Below are 21,616 nucleotides of genomic sequence, written 5' to 3'. Positions count from 1 at the left end.
CACCCATTAAAAAATGTTGCTAGCTGCAGTGAAGTACCGAGGGGGGGGGGGGGGTCAATGCCACCGAGCACAGGGCCATAGGGAGGCGGTGATGGCCGACATAGGGAGGCCCATGAGGCCACTGGTGGACCTCATCCCACCAGCGGCTGAGCAGGGAAGCATGCCGTTCCTTTCCTTTTGGGCTGCCATTGCTCCCTCTAAGCTGTGCGCGTGCATGGCCATGACAACTTTTTTGGGAAGATTGGTGGAACCATGGCTGAGCTCATCCCACCATGGCTCGAAGAAAACAAGTCATCTCCAAACCTCTAGGCACTCCTTCTCCTTCCTGCTTGCGCGGTCGTGGAAGAAAAATGTTGCAGGAGCTGCGCGGGCAGGAAGGAGGAGGAATATCGATCTGCATGCAGAAGAGGAGCAGAATCTGTGGCAGGGCCGCTGCTATCCCATCTCACAGTGGCTCGAGAAGATCAGGGCCGCCAGAGTCCATCCCATGACAACCCGTGAAGAAGAGGCCCAGAGGCGAGAGGAAGGCTGAGGCTCTGTAGAGTGTGTGTGTGTGTGTGTGTGTATGAGAGTGAGTAGAGATTGTGTGTGTGTGTGTGTGTATATGTGTATGTGAGAATGAGTTGAGAGACTGTGGGAGTGAGAGTCTGTATGTTTTGAGAGATAGCATGTGAAAGCCTCTGTGTGTGTGTGAGAGACAACTTGTGAGAGTGAGAGAGCCTGCGTGTGTATGTGTGAGAGTTCGACAGCATGTGAAAGAGAGAGCCAGTTTGTATGTATGAGAGACAGCATGTGAGAGCTCTGTGTCTGTGTGAGACAGCATGTGAGAGTGAGAACCTGTATCTTTGTGTATGTGTGAGAGAAAGATACAGCATGTGAGAATGAGAGCCTGAGTGTGTGTCTGAGAGAGAGACACAGCATGTGAGAATGAGAGCCTGAGTGTATGTTTGAGGGAGGAAGGGAAGAAGACATGTGGAGAGCGAAGAAATAGAAAAAAAAGAGACCCTTTAAAAGGAAATGGCAAAAGACCAAGAAAGGGAACATGAGGGAAAAAAAGCCTGTGAACAACCAATTAGAAAACTAAGATCAGACAGCAAAGGTAAAAAAACAAATATTGAATTTTTAATGATTGGCATCTGTTATCTTTGGGAATGTGAAGGAGTAGCACTTTCTCTGTGCTGATCTCGCAATGTACGAGATCAGCATAGAGGAACTGGAAGCCCCGCAAATTTTTAATACCGCAGGGCCTGCACAGAGGAGGCAGCAGAACAGGCTCCTGTGCCAGTAGCAGCAATTGCCTCCTCCCCAGTAGCCAGTGAGCAGCAGTGACAGTGGCAGCAGAGGAATGAGAGAGGCTCCGAGGTTGCTGGCAAAAGAAAGAGAGGGGGGTCTGCCTTCAGTGTGTGCATGTGTATGAATGGGACTCTGCCTGGGGGAGGGGAATGAATGGGTACCTGCCTGGGGGGATGTCTGTGATGAGAATGGATGGGTGCCTTCCTGGGGTCTGTTTGGGTGAGAATGGGTGCCTGCCTGGGGGGGTGTGTTTGGTATGTGAGAATGAATGGGAGCCTGCAAGGGAGTCTGGTTGCGGGTATGAGAATGACTGGGAACTTGCTTTTGTGTGTATGGGAGCGAAGCCAGTGAGAGTGAGAGAATGTGGGTGTATGAGAGAGTCCAGGGGAGTAAGAGCTTGTGTGTGGGGAGGGGGGGGGGCGGAGATAGAGGGTCATAGAGCCTGAGCATGTGTCTTTGTGAGAGAGAGAGAGGTTATGGGTGTGTATAAGAGCATGCATGTGTGTGTATGTGACAGTGTATGTGCGAGAGAGAATAGACATGCGAGTATGTGTGAGAGAGAGAGGATAACATTTGTATGCCCCGCTAAGTCCCTATTCCTCGACAATCTCAAAGTGACTGGAAATCAAGTTCCCAGATATGGGCCACAGGGACATTTTTTTTAACCTTATTAGTTTTAATTATTGGGTGTTATTTGATATATGTGCTGTTTTGAAATATTTTATTGGTGCTTGGTAAATTTTTTAAAAATGTATATGATTTTAATTAATAGAAGTTATTCTGTTTGTCAGTGGTTTAAAAATATTCTTTTATTAGTATGGTTTTACTATTATAACTGATGCTTTATGTTTCTTGATTTTATTGTTTTATGAGGAATGGTGGTTCTGTTTTTCCATTGTTAATACACAGAGTCTGGCTTCTTTGGGTTTCCATTTCAGTTTTTGTCTAATTTGTGATCCATTATTCTGCATTTGGTGAGGGTCTGTCTCTGCTCTGTGCGTGTGACCATGATGAGAGATTCTGCTAGAATGTAGTGTCTGTATAGGGATCTATAACAATCAGGTTTGTCTTGTTTCCTCAGTAGGTGGTGTATTGGTATTTTAGGAGCCAGTATAATTAATTACCTGTGCTTTCTCACAGGTAGAGTTTTTGTTGTTTGAGTCCTTGGTGCTACTACTGTTACATTACGATAGGTTTTCTGTATAGATTTTGAGTGTCTTTTTTGTGGGGTTTTGTATTAGTTCACAATATGTCTGGCAGTGGAAGGTATTTGTGCTGCTATTACTGTGAGGTAACACCAGAATTTGAAAATATTTTTTTGTATGATGAGCTGTAAGGGAAGCATCCAAGCTCCTTTGTTGGGTGAATTTCTATGGCTGCACAGTGTATTACAGAACTGGAGGTGAGGATTTATATTGACATTGATTTCCTTCCTGTATACATTCCAGACATCACTCTCATAGACACATAGAATGAGTTGAATGAGGCTATCAAATAATTTTAATAGTAGTTTTACCTGAAGTGTGAAACTAGCCAGCTTTTTAAAATTATGCAGAAGACCCTTTGGACTTTCTTATTAAGACTTTTTTTATAGCCAGTTTTAAAGCAGGGGGCCATGCTATGGAGGTGAGTGTGAAATGAGGAAATGTCATTTTGGCCCCGCCCCTCACCCCCAATTATTCTGTCTAGAGACGCCACTGATTTTCTGTGACCTTAAGCATTAGTACAAGAAGGATTGGGGGAGGGGGGGGCGCTGGAGAGGCACACAAATGCATTGGCCCCCGGGCGCCGGAGACCCTCAGTATGCCACTGGCCAGCTGCAACCTTGGAGAGGCAGTTACTACCCTTAAGAGAAACATGGGGGTAAACTGCACAGAGTGACAGTGGCTACTTTAAGAAACTTGCTGGGCAAACTGGATGGACCATTTGGTCCTTTTCTGCCGTCGTTTCTGTGTTTCTCTCAATCCCTTTCCTTTACAGGAGAGAACTTGCCTCTTGCAGGGCACTGCAGGAACAGAGCTCTTTCATCTTTTGTTCAACCTCTTAGAGAGCAGAAGCCCTTCTAGAAACCTTCTTAAGAGACCTTAGCCAGAGTTGCACAAGCTTAATATTTAGTCAGGAAAGGGAGAGAAAAAGCACAGGAGGGAAGAAAATGAAGCATTTTCTGAACCCTCGGTATCTGGGAACTTGATTTAGAAATGTTTTTCAAAAACTTTCAGTGTTCAAATTGCAGTCTCGCTAAAACAAAACATGGAACGATAACATAACCCCCAAGAGGATTGCTCCACCTACACAGGAGCAGTCGCGGCACATTTTTAATCCTTTTCTTATTCGTTCTCCCTATCTGATGACTTTCACAGCCAGGGCATTGACACGGGATTAAAAACCGTGAACGAGTCTCCAGAATTGATCAACAAGATCAAGCAAAAAGAGATAGCACATTAACAAGTGTTAGAATCTGGGACCAATATCTTTGATAAAAATCATTAGTTTACCTGGTTCTCAGTACAATATCCTGATTAGAATAGAAAACCACATTTCAAGTATTAAAATATGTTTAGTAATACATATTAGGAAGCTGAGCAGTTGCTTGGTATAGCAGAGGGAACTCAGCAGCCAGATAACGACTACAAATAATGGAGTATAGGAAGATAACATAGATGCCTGCAAGCAAAGAATTTCATAGGGGGCAATATTCAAATAACCTGGGTTGTGTATGAAGTATGTGGCAGGGCCGGTGGAAGCACTAGGCGAACTCGGCGGAGGCCTAGGGCGTCAGGGTCCCAGGGGCAGCATCCACGGTAGCGACAATCGACAAGCGACCTGTCCATCCTCACCCAACCCAGCACTTCTCTTTCCCTTGCAGGCACTGACAGCTTTCGCCGCACGGAGAAGTGGGAGAGAATGCGCGAGCCTGGGAGGGGTGGGGCAGCACGACAGGAGGGGGTGGCATGACGGGGGGGGGGCGCAAGGCAGAAGGCGCCTAGGGTGCCTAATTTCCTTGCACCATCCCTGGTATGCGGGCAATTTCAGCCCACGTGCGTTGCGCCAGTTCTTCCATTGAAAATGAGCAGACACAAAGTCCCTGCGTTTAAAGTTCCTGCGAACTTTGTGCCTTCTGTTGGTGTGGGTGGCTGAGCGAGGGCAAAAAAGCATCATATTCTAGGAAATCACTGTGTGCATGAGTCACTTTTCTGCCTTGACGCACACAGGCCCGCAAGAGTCCTTCCTTTAAAACGTGGCTGAAAAGGCAACCGTGCCTCCTCCTGGCCATTTTTGAGGAGGGCAGGGTTCAAGCAGATCATTTTACCCGGGTCAATACCTTTGAGAACTGCCCTCATCGTAATTCTAAAACTCCATGAGGTCTGAAATGTTATTTCGTAGGAAAAGTAAGCATTTGAGATATAAAAACAAGTAGAAGGATTCCCTGGCCATGCCCTCCTATGGCACAAGAATGACTTCATCCTTGTGGCTTGCATTAGGATAGGCCTTGGCATGGTCAGCAATGCCTCGGGAGGATTCTGGGATTTGCAGGCTGACGAGGCACAGCTGGGTCACTCTGTGTTTCAGGATCCTTAGGAGGCAGCGACTCTAACAGCAAAAGAGATGCCTCCTGTGGCCAAACACATTTATTACTAGGTAAGAGCAAAGTATGAATAAATAAAAAATAAAAAAGCCCAGTAATAAAGGACAAAAATGATAAAGTGAAGAATGTAGGGTTGGCGAATAATAAGCTTTTTTTTTATAGCTTTTAGGACCAGGTGTCCTAAAGGATTTTTCCTATTTGGGGGCAATTTTTAAATGTATATGGGTAATTTCAAAATCCATAGGTACTTTTCTCTCACGGCCATTGTGCCAATCCTCAAAGGGGAAAGTCTTGCCCATGAAAAATTGAAAATGCCCCAGAGATTTGCACCTGCCATTTTGGCGGGTACTTTTTCCCTTCAAAGCAAGGTACATAGCTTTGGAAAGACATTGTTGTATTCTCTGCCCCATCCAAGGAACACCTCTACTCAGTTCGGGTGAAAGTCTGCGAGTTCTTCCCAGAACAATGTGCATTTATGTGGAGGGAGGGGTGGGCAATTTAAAAACAGAAAACAAAACTGGGTTTTGAAAATTGCTCTCTCTGAGATCATTTGAAAAGTATTATCAACAAGTCAAACGGTGCTTTATCTGCAGAAAAAAAGGCTTTTTAGAACTTGCCTGCTCTGTGTGCGGGTAAACTTGGTCGTGCAGAACCTGTAGGAAATGTATCTGCAGTGAGCAGAAGCTTCCTCACGGGAGGGGGTTCAGGAGGGATTTGCACTTACATGCATGCTCTTGAATTTTCAAAGGTGTGCGTGCATTTTCCCCCAAAAATCTGTGCGCTCATATTGTCAAGGGTAAATGGGTATGGATATTCCTGTGGGATAATTATGAAAGGGAAAGGACGTGTGTGCTTTTCCCCTTTGAAAACTAGTGTAAAATCTATGATTAAAAAGTGCCGACAGACCTTACACCAAGGTGGGCAGTTACAAAATGACCCCCTTTATGTCTATGGGGGAAAAATGCTTAGAACATCTGGCCATAGGGTCTTCCTCGGTTATCATGATTGTGTGGGTACCGAGGGTCTTTCTTTTCTAATAAGAATGCCCGGCAAATGCAAGAACATGGCATCACAATGGCAGAGCTGCTCCCTTGCTAAGAAAAAGAGGGCGTGGAATTCGATGACACGGAGAAAGCTGATTGGTTGAAAGATTGTTGTCACATGATGGGTGCTGAGCAGAAAATCCATGCAGCAGGTGCAGCTTCCTGGGCACGCTGATCGCTTCCTAGACTTTAAACTAGTCTTATGAAACAAATAATACTTCCTGCGGAGCTGGTGAAATGTCTTCCTTTCCTGGAAATAATGGTAACAGTCATTTCCAATGAGATCTGTTACGGAGCCCTTCCTTGACTAGAGCGATACAGTACACAAGTCTACTAGTCATTAATTTTTCAGACTGTTTAATTACAGCACACACAGGGAATCTAAAGAGCCATGCAGAGAATATCTAGAATCAATGCCCTGAAGGTTACACGTTTATACAAGCCTTATGGACAAAAAGGCACCATTTAGAAAAGAAATGCCTCGTTGCTTTATTTTCTCTGCCGCAAATCGATATACTTCCTAAATGATATCTTCTTGTAATGTGTGCTGTCAGTGAACCAGGACAGTCAGCTATTCTTGAAACAACATAGTAGCTACATACAATGACATAAGAGCATGTATTACACTGGGGATACTTGGCCTAATTTTCAGACTCTCTGTTTTGGGACAAAGTCTCTGGGTACTTTTATAACCACCCTCTCCCTCCTCTCCCACTATTCCCCACTAGGCTTTCTACATGTTTATTTTCCCTTTGAAACTTGTTGTGGATACTTTTGTCCCACACGGTGATGTCTAAGGCTCCTTCCACGCCCATCCACATGCATAGTCACTCGCCCCCTTCCTTCATCAATCCTGTCCTCTTGCTCTGCCCTTTCAAGATCCTTACTGTCCCTGAAGACTCCTGGACAGAAACAGCAACTCGTTCACTCATCCACGCTCTTGCCTAGAGACCTAGAAGAACAGACAAACAAAGGAAAGCTAGATCACAAAATGAGTATAAGATGCAACACAAGCCATACAGACATCTCGAGGTCCATATGTAGTTGCTGTGCAGCTCTGCTAGTTAGTCAGATAAACATATCCAACTAACTAGCGCTGTATATTCAGCAGCGCAGCCGTGCCATTGAAAATATCTAGCTATTTTAAAGTTAGTTGGATATGTTTATCCAGCTAACTTTAGGACAGCTTGACAGGACAACAGAGCTGGATAAGTTATCCGGCTAACTCTGTATATATTAAATTTAGCCGGACAACTTATCTGGGTAATTCAGCTCCTCTCCGGAATGCCTCTGGAATGCCCCTGACCTATCTGGTCGAATTCTAGCCAGATAAACAGTTATCTAGCTAGAATTTGGCCATATAACTTCTTAGTTATATGGCTTTTATTTTTGAATGTGGACCTTGAGGTTTTTTCTCTCCTCGCATTCTCTGCTCTTCTATAATCTCCTCTCCGGTTGCTCTCCCACTTCTCCCCTGAGCATCAACAATCAGCCCTCTCCTCTTATTTCATCAAGCTTGGTCTGGTTTTGCTGATCCATAGCTCATAAACCTTTACTGGAGGATTTTCAAATTGTTCACCTGGGTACAGGGAGAGAAATTTTGAAAGCCATTCCTATGTGTAAAACTGTGCTTTACCTGTGAACCTGGGCTTTTACAAGATTGCTTGACTGACGTGTGGGTAAAAATATGCACTTAGGGCAGAAGCAAGCTTGAGGAGGGATTAGGGTGGGGTTGGAGAGGAGGAGGGGGAGGGGGAGGGGGAGGGCAGTTAGCAGAAATATTCCGGGTGGGGGGAAGGCTTGCACTTGCACACATTTTTTACATTTTCAAAAGTATGCCCATATTGAGCCCTTCTCCTTACCCCCCGAAAAAACTATGCACATTCCACAGGGGATCTCAACCCAGTTCTCAGGACACACCCAGCCAGTCAGGTTTTCAGGATATCCACAATGGAGGCTGTGCTGGCAAATCTACCTCCTGCATATTCATGGCGGATATCCTGAAAACCAGACTGGCTGGGTGTGTCCTGAGGACTGGGTTGAGAACCCCCTGCGTTAGCGGATGGTTGTCAAAGAAAACGTATTATGTTTAAGGTCTATGGAGACAAAGTTCCCACAGACTTTGGGGGTAATTCTGTAACTGCCCGTACAGGTATAAAGTCTGTGGATAAAAATTACCTCCCCCCCCCCCCCCTTAAGTTTGTGGGTACTTTGTATCTGCATTTCTTGAACCTAATTCTCTCTGGGCAAGTAGGTGCATAATTTCCCTTTGAATACTGTCCACGGGTACCAAAGACACATGGCGTCTGCATCACTCTATGCATCCTAGTTTTTACAATCCCACCCAGAATGCACCCCTTGGAACGCTTCCTCTCACACCACTTAAAAGGGCAAGTTTTAAACCGTGCATGGAAGTGTAACCACTGTGGGCACCTTTAACCTGCAGACCTTATGTTAATTTTCAAAGGGAAAACTTTCCCCTTTGAAAATTGTGTTGGAAAAAGTAGGCACACAGACCTGCCCCCTACTATTTGTCCAGGTCCTTTATCCAGCCAAAATGTGCTCATACACGTGGAAACGCTAACCCCTCCCCAGCTCCATCCCTAGGGAATGCCCCTCTCGCTGCATGTACAAGTATAGATGTACTGACGCTCCGTGCATACATTTACATGCAAAAGCCCAGATTTTAAAAGGGCCATGCACATAAATTTCAGGCTTTACGCATGTGACAGAGCCTTGCGCGCACCGCGCGCATTTTACAATGGGCCCTGCCATGCGTGTAAACCCTTGGTACACGCAGACGTGCCGACCGAGGGGAAAGGGGCAGGCCGGGGGTATGGTCTGGGCGGGGAGGGGCAGGGCGGGGGCCGGCTGGGACAGTGGCCATTAGGCCCTATCCTGGGGAAGCGCGCACTAGCAGGCAGCCAGCGCACGGAATTTACATCTGCTCGTTAGAGAGGGTAAGTAAAAAGACAAAAAAAAGTTAGAAAAGTTAAGGAGGGTTTAGGGGTCGGGGAGGAGAGAGGGGAAAAGGTAGGAAGGCCAGGTAGGGGGTGTAGGGAACTGGGAAAAAAAAGCATATCACGTCGCTACGCGCAATTTCAAACCCCCCCCCCCCCCCACGCACACAGAAGAGCCCACCCACCTGTACATGCACATGCAGATATTAAATCCAGTACGCACGTGCACTCGGGAACCAGATTTTATAACATGCACGTGCCGACGCTTGCATGTTATAAAACTGGCGCGTCCATGGGTGCGCACTCGGAACTGCGCGCATGTGGATGTGTGCGCGGGTCTTAAAACCAACCCCAAAGTGGGCAGGAATTTTCAGAAAGCCCATTTTGGCACACAGGAGCGTAGGGTGACTGCTGAAGTTGGTGGTGCACCAGAAAATGTGCTGTTGTCAGGTGCTCTAGAACACAGTCCACCCTCCTACATTACCTTGTGAGCATTACTTTAAAGCAAAAAGCCTATCGATTTTATGCTCAGAGCAGCCCAGTCCTTAGAGGGAAAATTGGCTAAAGCCATCCTTTAAAATAGCTGCCTAATCTACTAACATCAGTTACAATAAAATATGTGAATGAAAAAAATATTTTCTGCAAGAACATTCAAAACCATTTTTCTGCATGCAGATGAAATTAATAAAGAGCAGCTTCTGTTTAAAATTGAAATAAGAGAGGACCATAATGCCGTAAAAGCCAGTGATGATGGGTACCATAATTTCACAGCAAAAATTCAAGTCACACAAGAACTGAGCCTTTAAAATATAGACAACCCCTCATCAAATACAAAATAGAAATGTGTCACCAAAAACTATACTGGAAACCAGAAGCACAACTGTATTATATTATTCCTTGCAAAACATCAAGTAATAAAATCAAGAGTTATAAAACATCATTCATAATATTAAAACCATGATAATAAAAAGAATATATGTCAACACAGCCAACAAACAACCAATAATTTTAAAAGCATGAATTTATTCTAAAATTTCCGAAACATCAAATATTTCAAAACATCTGATAATTTAAAAAAATGTTCTATTTCCCAAAAAATACAATAAAATGTTTCAAAACAATAGAAACATCAAATACACCAAATAATTAACAATAATAAGGATTTAAAAATGTCCTGCTCTCCATACCTGGGACCTTTTGATTTCCACTCACCCTAAAATTAACTTAGATTGAGGAAGTAGGGCCACACAAACTATAACTTCTCTCTCTCATTCACACACATACTAACACATTCATTCTTTCACACATTTCCTCTCTCATATACATGCTGATGCTCTCACACACGCAGGCTCTCTCTCCCATGCACCTGTCTGTGAAAGCCTGTTTGTGACACACCAGGCCCTAGAACTCTAATACACCACCCAGACTGCTACAAATCCCTACAGAGAAACTACACGCTAATCAAAATACTGCACCTCTGTCACACTTGCACATCTCAGACAGACCCTTAGCTAATACAGAATAAGGGATTACAAATTAAAAATGGAAATATGCAGTTTTCAGACCATCAGTTTGCCTGGGTACATAACTATTTACCCAAGTAAATGACTTTAAGAACTGCCCACCACAAGGGCAGAGAAGCTCGTCCGTAAACAAGAAAACATTTGACATTGATAATGTAAACCATGAACTCTGATATATGTCTTAATACATACAGCCTCACTGGTGTAGCTAGGGGGTTGCCCCCCTTTCCCTCACAGAGATTCAAAGAGCAGGATGAGTCCCCCAAAGACTCCATATTGGCACCTATACCATGTCGCTGCCCTATGTGGGTGCACCAGTTGCACAGCTCTAAGGCCAAGCCTGTCCTAAAGCAATTTCCACTTCTGCAGCCCGCTAAAGCAAGACACTGCCTAAAGGTTTATCAGTCTCATACACCAACACTTTTGCTATTCCTCTTTTTGACTTACAGTCGTATTTTACATTTAGGTAACCATCGTGTCATTTTTAATACAGTACCTGATTACTAGCAGTGAAACTTCAGCTCTGTAGCACTGAACTGTGTAATTGTGTATTGACCTGTGTTTTAGTAGCAAGTGGGATCAAAAAGGGTAACTACATCATTTTCTGATGTAGTAGTGCTGAATTTGCAAATCCATTCCATATGCAGTATTGCAACACAATTGAATATAATGTAAAACAAAACTTAAATGTGGTTATTTTATCATTATCTTTCTACTCCTGTCAGCCAGACTGACTCCGCATTTCCTGCTATTTTGTGTCTATAACAGGTTCTTTTTAAATCTGTCCCTATATGATTAATTCTTCTTTAGATTGTGCACTACTCATCATATGATACAAGGTCAGGACTTCACAAACTTAACATGACAGGTGTAGCAGAACCTTCTTATATCAACTTGCAGTCCCTCTTAATTTTATTTGCTGACTCGGCAGTTTCCTTCTGCTTCTTTAGGCTTCCAGCTCAGTGAGAACCAGGACTAGGAACTGATGCCATGAGCCTTCATTCTCAATTACCTAGGGATTTCCTCCCCTATTCTATATGTCCTCCCAATTTACTTTAGTCTAGTCATTGCAGCCAAGGTCCTCAACTGGAAACCATGCATCAGGGATCCTTCCAGAAACCTGCAATCATGGGCCCTAAATCTCGCCAATAGGTGTCACCATTGTACAGTGACTATGACTTCCTTACCACCAGAGGTTGACCTAGGGGATGGAAGACCTGAATCTGGAGTCAGATCTTTGTCACAAAATGTCTTAGTGCTACCTCTTAACACCCACTCTGGGTTAACTCTATGGATACTCAGATGATACCTGTGCATATCCCTCTTAACTGGAAACCTCCTGCCCACCAACAATGTTCTTGTTTGCCTTCTGACAAGCTATATCTTATATCTCTGTGTCTATGGATACTATGACATCACATAACCCAAGGGTCTCATAATTCCTAGAAATGCACCTACAGACAAATTTAAACAATAATGGGATCATCAATTTGTCACAGGACAAGCCCCAGTCTTGCTTTCCCTCTCAGTGGTGGACTTAAGTTTGAAATTAATACATTTTGATAAACAAATAGAACAGTGAACAGAAAAAAAAGATGTCTTTTGCTTTTGCAAACAGCCAACAGAAAAAATAGCAAGTATTCACACAGTTAATACTAACTAAACAAATTTCACTGTACTTCAGCAATGCTTCAGGATATCTACAGTGAATATGTATGAGATAAAAATGCATTCAGTGGAGGCAGTACTTGCAAATCTATCTCAATCAAATTCATTGTGGATATCCTGAAAACCTGACTGGCTCCCCACTGTATTAAACCACTGCATCAGGGACAAACCTCAATGGACTACCATTGCCAGTTAATGCCTACTGAATCTGAATGATGATTGACTGGCAGAACCATTCCATTTTCTTTTCAGCTGTTTTTTTTTTTTTTTGTGCGCTTTACACATCGATCAAAATTCACAATAAACAAGAGAGAGAAAAAATTCCCCAAGGGACATCAATTTTTAAATTCAAAATAAAAACATAGAGGATGAACAAACTGAGAAGCAAAATATAGTAGACATCTTAGAAGATTAGCTTGGCTCAGGGAGATGGATACAATTCCAATGCAGCCTGTAACCGAGGCCATAAGTTAAGATAATCATAAGTACATGCATACTTTCCCTTTGAGAACTAATGCAGTCTGCAGGTAAAAGTATCTGCAGAATTTGCAACTACCTGAATAGTTTTGAAAATTGCACCCCTAAACTCAGACATAGTTTAGGGGGACAATGTTCCCTCAAATGCTCCAGGTGCTAGTGTTAAATTGGACCCCCCTCCCCTCCACCAGTATGACTTCCACACTCCTTGCCCCCCCCCCCTCAAACTAAGCAGGCAAACTACATCTATGCCTAAAGTCAGTTTATTTATTTATTTACAGTTGTTTATATACTGCAAAATCATAATACATCAATGCGGTTTTGAAACTTAAAATACAAACAAAAATCTAAAAAAACATATAAAGGACAAAATAAAAGACAAACAATTTGAAATGCCATTCTAAAATCAACGTAAAAATCAGGGCCATCTATCACTTCCATTCACTACTTCTGCCTAAGATGCTATAGATCCAAAATGTCTCCGAAATAGCCAGGTCTAGGGGTGGATGATTCACCACTCAAAGATTATGGCATACTATTAATTTTAGAACACCACAATCTGGTGGTGATTTGTCATTTCAAGACTTCAGGAATGTTTCCATAGCTCTACTGGCCCTGAAGTTAAACTTCCCCCCTTCTGGATGAACCCCAGGGAGACCCATAGGTTACAGGGTGACCCAACAGCTCCTAGATGTGTCCCCTTGTCCGGTGAGATATTAGAAAAGAGTTAGACAACAATAAAACATGACAAGAGGAAACCCACTCTAATTATTTAAATTTTGGGTCCCTGCTAACTCTCTTTTCTACTGGAGCCTGGGAAAGGCATCCCCCAGTTATGAGTTAACTCCCTTTCCTGCTAGGATGAGGAAGTCGATCTCCGGGGGCCCCAGTCTCTTTCTCTCTCAGTGGTGGACTTAAGTTTGAATTCAGTAAAATTTGATAGTTCACCTTTCAAAGACTACCTCCTCCCTTCTTCCATAATTACATAATTGTCAATAAACACATTCAGTTTTTAAATGGTAGCAAAATTATATTTTCTTTTTAGTTTTATGTTTAATAAACAACATAGTTTTTAAAATGCTGTTTTTCAACAAGATTATGGTACGTAACTTTTTCAAAATAAAACCTGAACCAGATCAGGAAGTCAAGAGAATGTGCCCAAAAATTATGTTTGCACAAAATGGGCTTAGAGGTTACAGTATATCTAATGTATTTTCTTGTATAACTTACCCTATATTTAAAATGGTAAAGCTCAAAATGTTCAGCCAAACCAAGGATATGATTGATTGCACGTTGATGGTGCTAATGTAACCGGGATGCAGATGTAGAAATGGACCTGGGTGTATTCTTTTACTTTCTTTTACTTCTTTCTATTCGTGCATGGTAGCAGAGTAACTCATCAGCACGCACTGACACTTTTAGTGAAGAGTCAGCTATCTCACATTATTTCTAAACAATTTCACATACATAACAAAGAAAGAGTGATCTCCGAAGATATCTTTGCAGGCAATATCTTTGAACTAAACAGTAACACATGGCCAATGACAATTCAGCTTCAACACATAGCTTACATCAGTGCTATCTTTCTGCAAAAAAAGAGGTGGCAGTACTCACATGAGGGATGCATATGTGGGAGGCATTTTTTTTTTGAGGGAGTACAGGATAAATCAGGCAGGTGGAGGAAAAAGATGCCATGCTGAGTACCAACACGTACTCCCTGAAAAAAAAAAAAAACACTGTTTTCACATGCTTTTTAACCTCCTTGCTGTCATTGATGAGTCAATCACCACTGATGCAATGCAGAAAAACCCCATAACACCCACTCAGGATGATGCCACTAAGCCTTCAAGCAAGGAGGTACTTTCAAGTTGGCAGTGTCATAGTCTTCCCTGGAGTTTGGCTTGCTCATCAAGGAGCTGGCTTCTCACTGGAGGATCTGCTGCCACAGACGATCTTCTCCTCTTCCAGGCTAGAACATACAGGGGGGAACCTGCCACCTACTGGTACTCCACAGAACAAACCTGGCCAACGCCATTATTGCCATAAGCCCAGGGTGACGGCAATGTGTCAAAGTATAATTAATAACAGGTGTTACCTTAGTGGTGAGGATCATGAATGGAAAGTTTCTCAGAGCACGGCACTGACTCTACATACTGAAAAGGTAAATCTCTGAATCCCAAAGACTAGGATCAGAATCCCACATCAGCACAAAGCTCTGGCATTTTCTCATTCTAAGGGGATGTGAACAGCACTGGATTCTGAAGATGATTGCCTCCTTGTTTCCAAACTGTCGGCCCATCTGTTCTTGTCAGTTATTACTGAGCTGTGAGTAAGGTGTTCTAGTTGCTCTGCCAGCTGTGAGAGTTGTAATGAGGGTGTTTAGAATGTAACTCAGTGAAGCAACAAAGCCTAATTACTGTAGATTGGTAATAGATTTGCTGCACCATGCATTGAAGGAGTGAAGAAAAGGGGGCTCAGCATCTCTATAGTGTCTGTCTGAGAGAAATTCAGTGCAGTTTTGTGTTTGTGTTAGCTAAATTATTCCCCCACTGCAATAGGCCTCATTATCTAGAGGTAGTCTCCCGCCTAAGTCAAGGCATCACAGGGTTGGGAAAATATGTAACTAAAAAAGCTTGCTTAAGCTAGAAGCCCCAAGCTAGATTTGGTGCATCTTTACCACTTGTTGTGTAGAAGAAAAACTAAACTGGCTCTGAACTGGATCTTTGCAGGTACTGGAACTCCTTGAGCAATCTTGTGGCTTCGCTGTTGAACTCCGTGCGCTCCATCGCTTCCCTGTTGCTGTTGCTCTTTCTCTTCATCATCATCTTCTCACTCTTGGGAATGCAACTCTTTGGCGGCAAGTTTAACTTTGATGAGATGCAGACACGACGAAGCACGTTTGATAATTTCCCCCAGGCGCTTCTCACAGTGTTTCAGGTATGGGTCCATGCGAAGGTAGGTATAGGTGGTAGCCTGGAGGTGTATTCTTCAACTTAGAGCCCTTCCATGGAAGCTTCCTTCTTAGAATCTATGGAGGTCGATGTTCAGTGCCTCTTAGCCAGATAAGTAAGGACTTATCCAACTAAATGACAGCGTCTGAATATCTGTCTGCATTTAGCGGCTGAGACTTATCCAGATAAGTACTTATCTGGCTAAGTGGAGGGCAGGAAATGGGCGTGTCGGGGAGGAGCTAACATAGCCGGATAAGTTGCAATATTTAAACTTATCCTGGGATGTTAACCAGTTGATTTAGACTTGCTTGATAGCCGGTCTAAAGTTAGGTGAATAACACTTATCCTGCTAACTACTAATTTTTTTCAGGGATATTCAGCAGCCTAACCTTGCTGCAGAATATCCCATGTAATTTAGCCAGATAAGTCTTATCTAGCTAGCTTGCTTAGCTGTTTAGCTTTGAATGTGTACTCATTGTAACTCCAGCTTTCCTCAACTTGCTCAGTAAAGCTATAGAAACATGTAACTTACTACTTGGTAAATTATAACTTAAGAAGCTTTTTGAATTCTAAATCACCTTTCACTGGAAGATGAACATGTTTTGGGTTGAGGTACTCAGTTTTGGTGCCTGTGTCTCTTGCAGATTGGATATTATTTCAGTTATTGTTATTATGATTAAGTGATTTCATAGATGCAGGGACTCGGACAATTGCACAGTGATAAGCCCCCATGCAGTCAACAGGGCTGTTTGGTTTTATTGCCTGACAGGCTGTCTTTCCTCCAACCGACCTGCCTGCCATGGTGACATAGGGACCAATAATCTAACTTCAGCTGAACAACCAAGATAGCTAGTCTAGTGTCAGCTGGTTATCTTAGGATAATTTTCAACTGCAACCTGCCACTTCACCCAATTATATCTGAGAATATAACGTAGCCCTGCAGCTGTTGCATGCTGGTTGATCTTGTCTCCTCTCCGAGTGCTTGATTCAGTGGTAACGCCGTTCTGCACAAGTCAGCTTTGTCATTTCCTATCAGTGCATGTCAGTGAAAAACTGAGATATTTTCCTTTTTTTGTTTCAGTTGGGACAACTTCCTTCTCCCCCCTACTGTATGAGCTTCCAGCTCAGGCAGAACTGGGGATGAAAATCTGGCCCCATGGGACTTCATTTGTGATTTCCCCTGTTTTATATCCAAATTACTTTGGTCCAGCCATTGCAGTGATTATCCTCACTCAAGGCTCCTGCAGTCATGGGCCCTGAATCCGGCCAGTAGGTGTCGCCATTGCATGACAACTGGGACGCCTTCTCTGTGCCCATAGAGGGGAGCGGAAAGGCTGAGCCAGAAGACAAAGCTAGGTCCCTCTGCCTGTACAGCACTGTCCGTGAGCCAGCATACTGGCCCTTCTCTTCCTCTCTCTGTCATGTGTGTACATCTGAGTAAGGGGGGAAACTGTTCAATTGTTTCTGAGGAGCACCTCATCTGACATATCTGGTACTGCTTCTCTCAGCAGTAGATGTTTTATATAAAAGGAGAAGTAATAAAACATTGGACGCTGTGCTTGATGACTTTATTATGACAGCCAGAGGAGAGACCTTGGGGATGGAGAATTTAAAAAAAAAAAAAAATTAGCTGACTCATAACATAACAAGCCCACCAAGTCTAGAGCATTTTTTTCAGAACCTTTAAAATTTTGGACTACTCAGGTAGGGATGCAGCAAAAGCAAAAATGTGAAAAACTAATGCAACCCCTGGGCCAAGGTCCTCACTAAAGACTCCAGGCTTTAGTGAGGACCTCAGTTACACAGGCTTAAGATATCCAAACTTCCTATACACTTGCTAAAGCCCGTCTCTGAGTTTCAGGATTCCCTGTCAGGGGGAAGAGACTTCTCTCCAAGGCCTTGTTCAGGTTGTCTTTGCATACAGCAGTAATAATCACCGCTGGAAGCTGACTGTGGTTTCCAACTTAACTTTATTGACAATGGTTGATAGAATAATGAAAATGACTTAAGTACAACTCCTCATGCAATTCAATTCATTTACATGTTTGGCTCTTCAAAAACCTTTGTGACTTTGTGGGGGTGGTAGAGTTAAAACAGCGGCTTGCAAGGCTGCAATGCTGCTGGTGTTTTCCTCGTTACTCCTAATTTCTTTACACAATGCCTCTGAAATGGAAAGGGAATCCCAGGCGGTATCCCTCCATGCCTGAGCTCCCTTCTGGCCAGCAGATGCTGGATTCCATATTATGCCGATCATTGGATTTTAGGGACGAGAAGTCAGTTGTGGAACCTGCTCGGGGAGCGCAGGCACTGCTGGAAATCAGCCTCAGTCCTCCGGAGCAATTTCCTTCCCCTCAACCGGGCTTTGCTGAAGCAGCTTCGTCGGAGCTGTTGCAGGAGAATGATGTGGCAGGCTTCCCAGCGGGGTGAGGGGGCTGCACAAGGTAGCAGTGACCTCGCACAGATCGTATCTCCTTTTGAGAGTCGCTGGTGCCAGATCCTGGAAGATAGAGTATGAGAGTTCCATTGTATTTCATGTTGCTTTTGGGCTGCTTCATACACTTGATTTTTCTGTGTGTAGCTGTGAAAGCAAATTATAATGTCACAAGGATACTGGTTCCTGCACTGCCCCAAGGCTCGATGAGCCCTATCGAGTCATATTACAGGCTGCTGGGAATCTGTGACATCTTGCTCTGTATTGCCAACAGTTAGAATGGAGGAACTTTTTTGTTGGGCTGTTCCATTGTGCATCAGCGTATTCTGTGATGCCGGATATGCCACGGATCCTCAAATTGCACCTCCTATTCCTGTTTTCAAGATCCTCTAACTTCTCGGAGAGGACCAAGATTTTGTTGGTGAGATGGGTTTGCTTTGTTGTTAAATGATTTATGGCATCTCCGTGACCTTCTACCCGATTATCCACTTTGTTGACCCGCGTGCTGAGGGCTGCAAGATCCTCTTTAATGTCTGCCATTGAAGCCAGGAGGTCAGTTTTGTGCTGGCGCAGGTCGGAGCGTAGTTCCATAAACCAGCTTCTTATTTCATCCTTCGATAGTGAGTCGGCAAGATTATTCAGCCCAAGCGTGGTAGGGGCTCCAAGGTCATCATTCTTATGACCGGGTGTCTCCATAGTCATTCCAGCCTGCTTACCATCCTCATGCTCAGCTTCCATGGCTGTTTTACCGTAAGAGATTTGTTTTAAGTTGGCCGTCCTCCTTTTCGCAGCCATTCTGAGGAGTGGACTCTGTAAAGATAGGGTTGTGCTGAATTGCATGAAAACGTCAGGGCACAATCGCTAAAATAAATGGTATTACTTCTTATGGGGAATGGAGCTCAGCTCTCAGATGTCCACTCTCATCGGCAGCGGTAGAGCGCCCCAGGGGACAGTGTCTTAGGGGGATATGTGGCAAACATTGGCAAGATGGATTGGGGTGGACTGGAAGAAGGGATGTTGTGTTATTTGGGGGTAATAGATTGAGGAGTGGTTGCTTGGTTTCAGTTAGTGTTGTGTGGGAAAGGGATGTTAAAACAAAAATTAGACACCTTTAACTTAACTCTGGTGATACATGGATAATGGACAGAAGTTTATTATTTAGTTAATGGGAGTCTTTTATTTTTATTTTTCCTAGATATTTTATTTGTAATTTTGTTGCTGAAAATTGTATCATTAAATGTTAGAGTACAAGAATCTTACAGTTTTTAAAGATACAGAATACACAAATGGCATATGAGCAAGGTAGTAACTGTAAACAAATATGACCAAAAGTAATATTTTTTTGATGATCCAGTGCGATCACAAGATTTCCAAATGTCAAGTTCAAAGTAACATCTTTATTAGTTTCATGCTGATATTATCACTGTATCAGCTAAAGTCCCCCTTTAAGCATTAAAGTCTCCCAACAGTTTCTTCGGGAGGGAACTCAGCGTAAATCAAACAAAACAAGAAGAATCTAACTCTAAAGGTACAGTGAAAACCATAAATTATATAAACAGTGCAAATTTAAGAAGCATTGTGTTACACGAGCACCTTTGAATATAATACAAAACAAACAAACCAATACATACCTAAGATATATTGGTCATCAGCCTTGTGGTAAATGTCATGCATGCAATCTATCCCTGACTCTTCCTACTTTTTTAACACCACTCCTTGAAGATCCTGCATAAATTGCAGTTTTCAAGTAACTGTAATTCAACATGGGTAGTATATATCATTGTGATCTACTGTATGTGGGGAAGACATCCCGCTGTTTGAAAACTCGCATTTTTGAACACCATAGAGCCATCCGGTGACATATTGAATCCATACCCCTTACTATACATTGGCACAAAAAGAATCATTTGATCGCAGATCTGCGCTTTTGCACCATTGATGTCCCTACTAGACCCTGGGGTGGGGATAGGGATTGTATGCTCATACAGAAAACAAAACTGGATTTTCAAATTACAATCACTGCATCCAGCAGGTCTTAATCTAGAAATTGAATGGTCTGCATTTATGTAGATCCATGCAATGGGTGATTTTCTGCAATGGGGATTTGTTATAATTGGCTAGCCTAAGCAACTTGTCTGTGGGCTCCGTTGTTTAAACTCTTTGCTCTTTATTTGGTCTATCCCTGATGTCTAAGAAGGTCTAGGGTATCCTTGTTAGGTATTAGTTCACTGTGTTCTGTTTATTTCTAGACCTGTGACTTTACATTCTGTTCTATAGTGGGTCTATGTAAGGGGAAATGTTTGAAATGCAAGGGAAATGATTGAAATGATGGGCTCCCCAAGCCAATTGATTCTTCATGCCGTTTTTTCAGTTCCCTGCCTTTGTTCAATTTATACCTCCAGTATCTAAGTTGCTCTATGTAATTCTGTCAATGCAAGGGGTAATGTCTGAAATGTTTGAAATACTCATTATGATTGTCTCCCCTAAGCCATGTAACTCTTCGTGCCGTTCTTTCAATTCCTTGCCTTTTTTCTATTTATATCTCTAGTATCTAAGCTGCTCTTAGAAAGAGATTGATTCACCTATTTCTGATTGGCTATCCCTAGTCATGTGATTTTTCACACCATTTTCAGAGTCCCTTTAACTCTCTGTTCTGGAGCTGTTCTTGGTATATCACTGAACTATGTGTATCCGTGGCTATAAGCTTCTGCATGGTATCCTAGGTACATATCGGTTTGTTTGTTTTGTATTATATTCAAAGGTGCTCATGTAACACAATGCTTCTTAAATTTGCACTATTTATATAATTTATGTTTTTCACTGTACCTTTAGAGTAAAAGTTACCTTGTTTTGTTTGATTTACAGTGAGGTCCCTCCGAAGAAACCGACTGGTGAAACATGACTGTGTTGGGGGACTTTAATGCTTAAAGGGGGAACTGTAAGGCTTAAGAATTCTATAACTGATACAGTGATAATATCAGCATGAAACTAATAAAGATGTTACTTTGAACTTGACATTTGGAAATCTCGTGATTGCACCTGATCCTCAAAAAAATATTACTTTTGGATTTAAATTATTTCCTCACATTTCTTTGTTTACATTTGCACTTTGGCATGTGAGGCTTCTCCACTCTTGCTATTACTATGACCAAGGTAGAACAAGAGATGTTGCTCCAAGACTGGGTTGGCCATTTGTGTACACAGCTTATACTCTAAAATCAGAGTAGTGTGTATCCTGATAGGCACGGCCTTACCCTTCACTATTACTAGATCTTGTAGGGATCCTGAAGGCATATTATTGTAGAGGGGACCTTTTATGGGATGGATTTCACTGTGATTAATATTTATAGTCCTAATAGTAACTAGGGAGAATTTTATGCCTCGTTCTTTGCTAAGCTTCAGTTGTTCAAAGCATCTCTTTTAATTCTGGGAGGGGACTGGAATCTTTGTCTAAACCCTAGACTAGATAGATCTCATTCTTCATATGTGCACATGGCTATTCCTGATGCAATATGTAATGCATTGCAGTTATAGGACCTTGATGATGTTTGGAGAGACTGGTTTCTGAGCAGTAGAGATTACACCTATTATTCACTTAGGCATCACACTTACAGTTGAATAGATTTTTTTCCTGTATAGTCACAAGCTTGTTAACAGAGTAAAGTATTGGATTGTGAGATTGTG

The 21,616-nt window shown here is 42.8% G+C and overlaps 1 protein-coding gene across 18 annotated transcripts in view; it reads left to right on the top strand.

The window, feature by feature from the left end:
- Positions 1–21,616, top strand: part of CACNA1C (calcium voltage-gated channel subunit alpha1 C) — a 1,539,476-nt gene that overhangs the window by 1,156,209 nt on the left and 361,651 nt on the right. For all 18 annotated transcript variants that reach the window (XM_029599882.1, XM_029599881.1, XM_029599874.1 and 15 more), the window contains one exon: positions 15,280–15,487. In XM_029599882.1, coding sequence (XP_029455742.1) covers positions 15,280–15,487 — 208 coding nt within the window. The remainder of the gene's footprint in view (positions 1–15,279; positions 15,488–21,616) is intronic.

Source organism: Rhinatrema bivittatum, chromosome 4 (genome assembly GCF_901001135.1).
Source record: "Rhinatrema bivittatum chromosome 4, aRhiBiv1.1, whole genome shotgun sequence".
NCBI classification, from domain to species: Eukaryota; Metazoa; Chordata; class Amphibia; order Gymnophiona; family Rhinatrematidae; genus Rhinatrema; species Rhinatrema bivittatum.
Note: the sequence above shows the minus strand (reverse complement) of the source record. Positions and strands in the feature narration are given on the sequence as shown.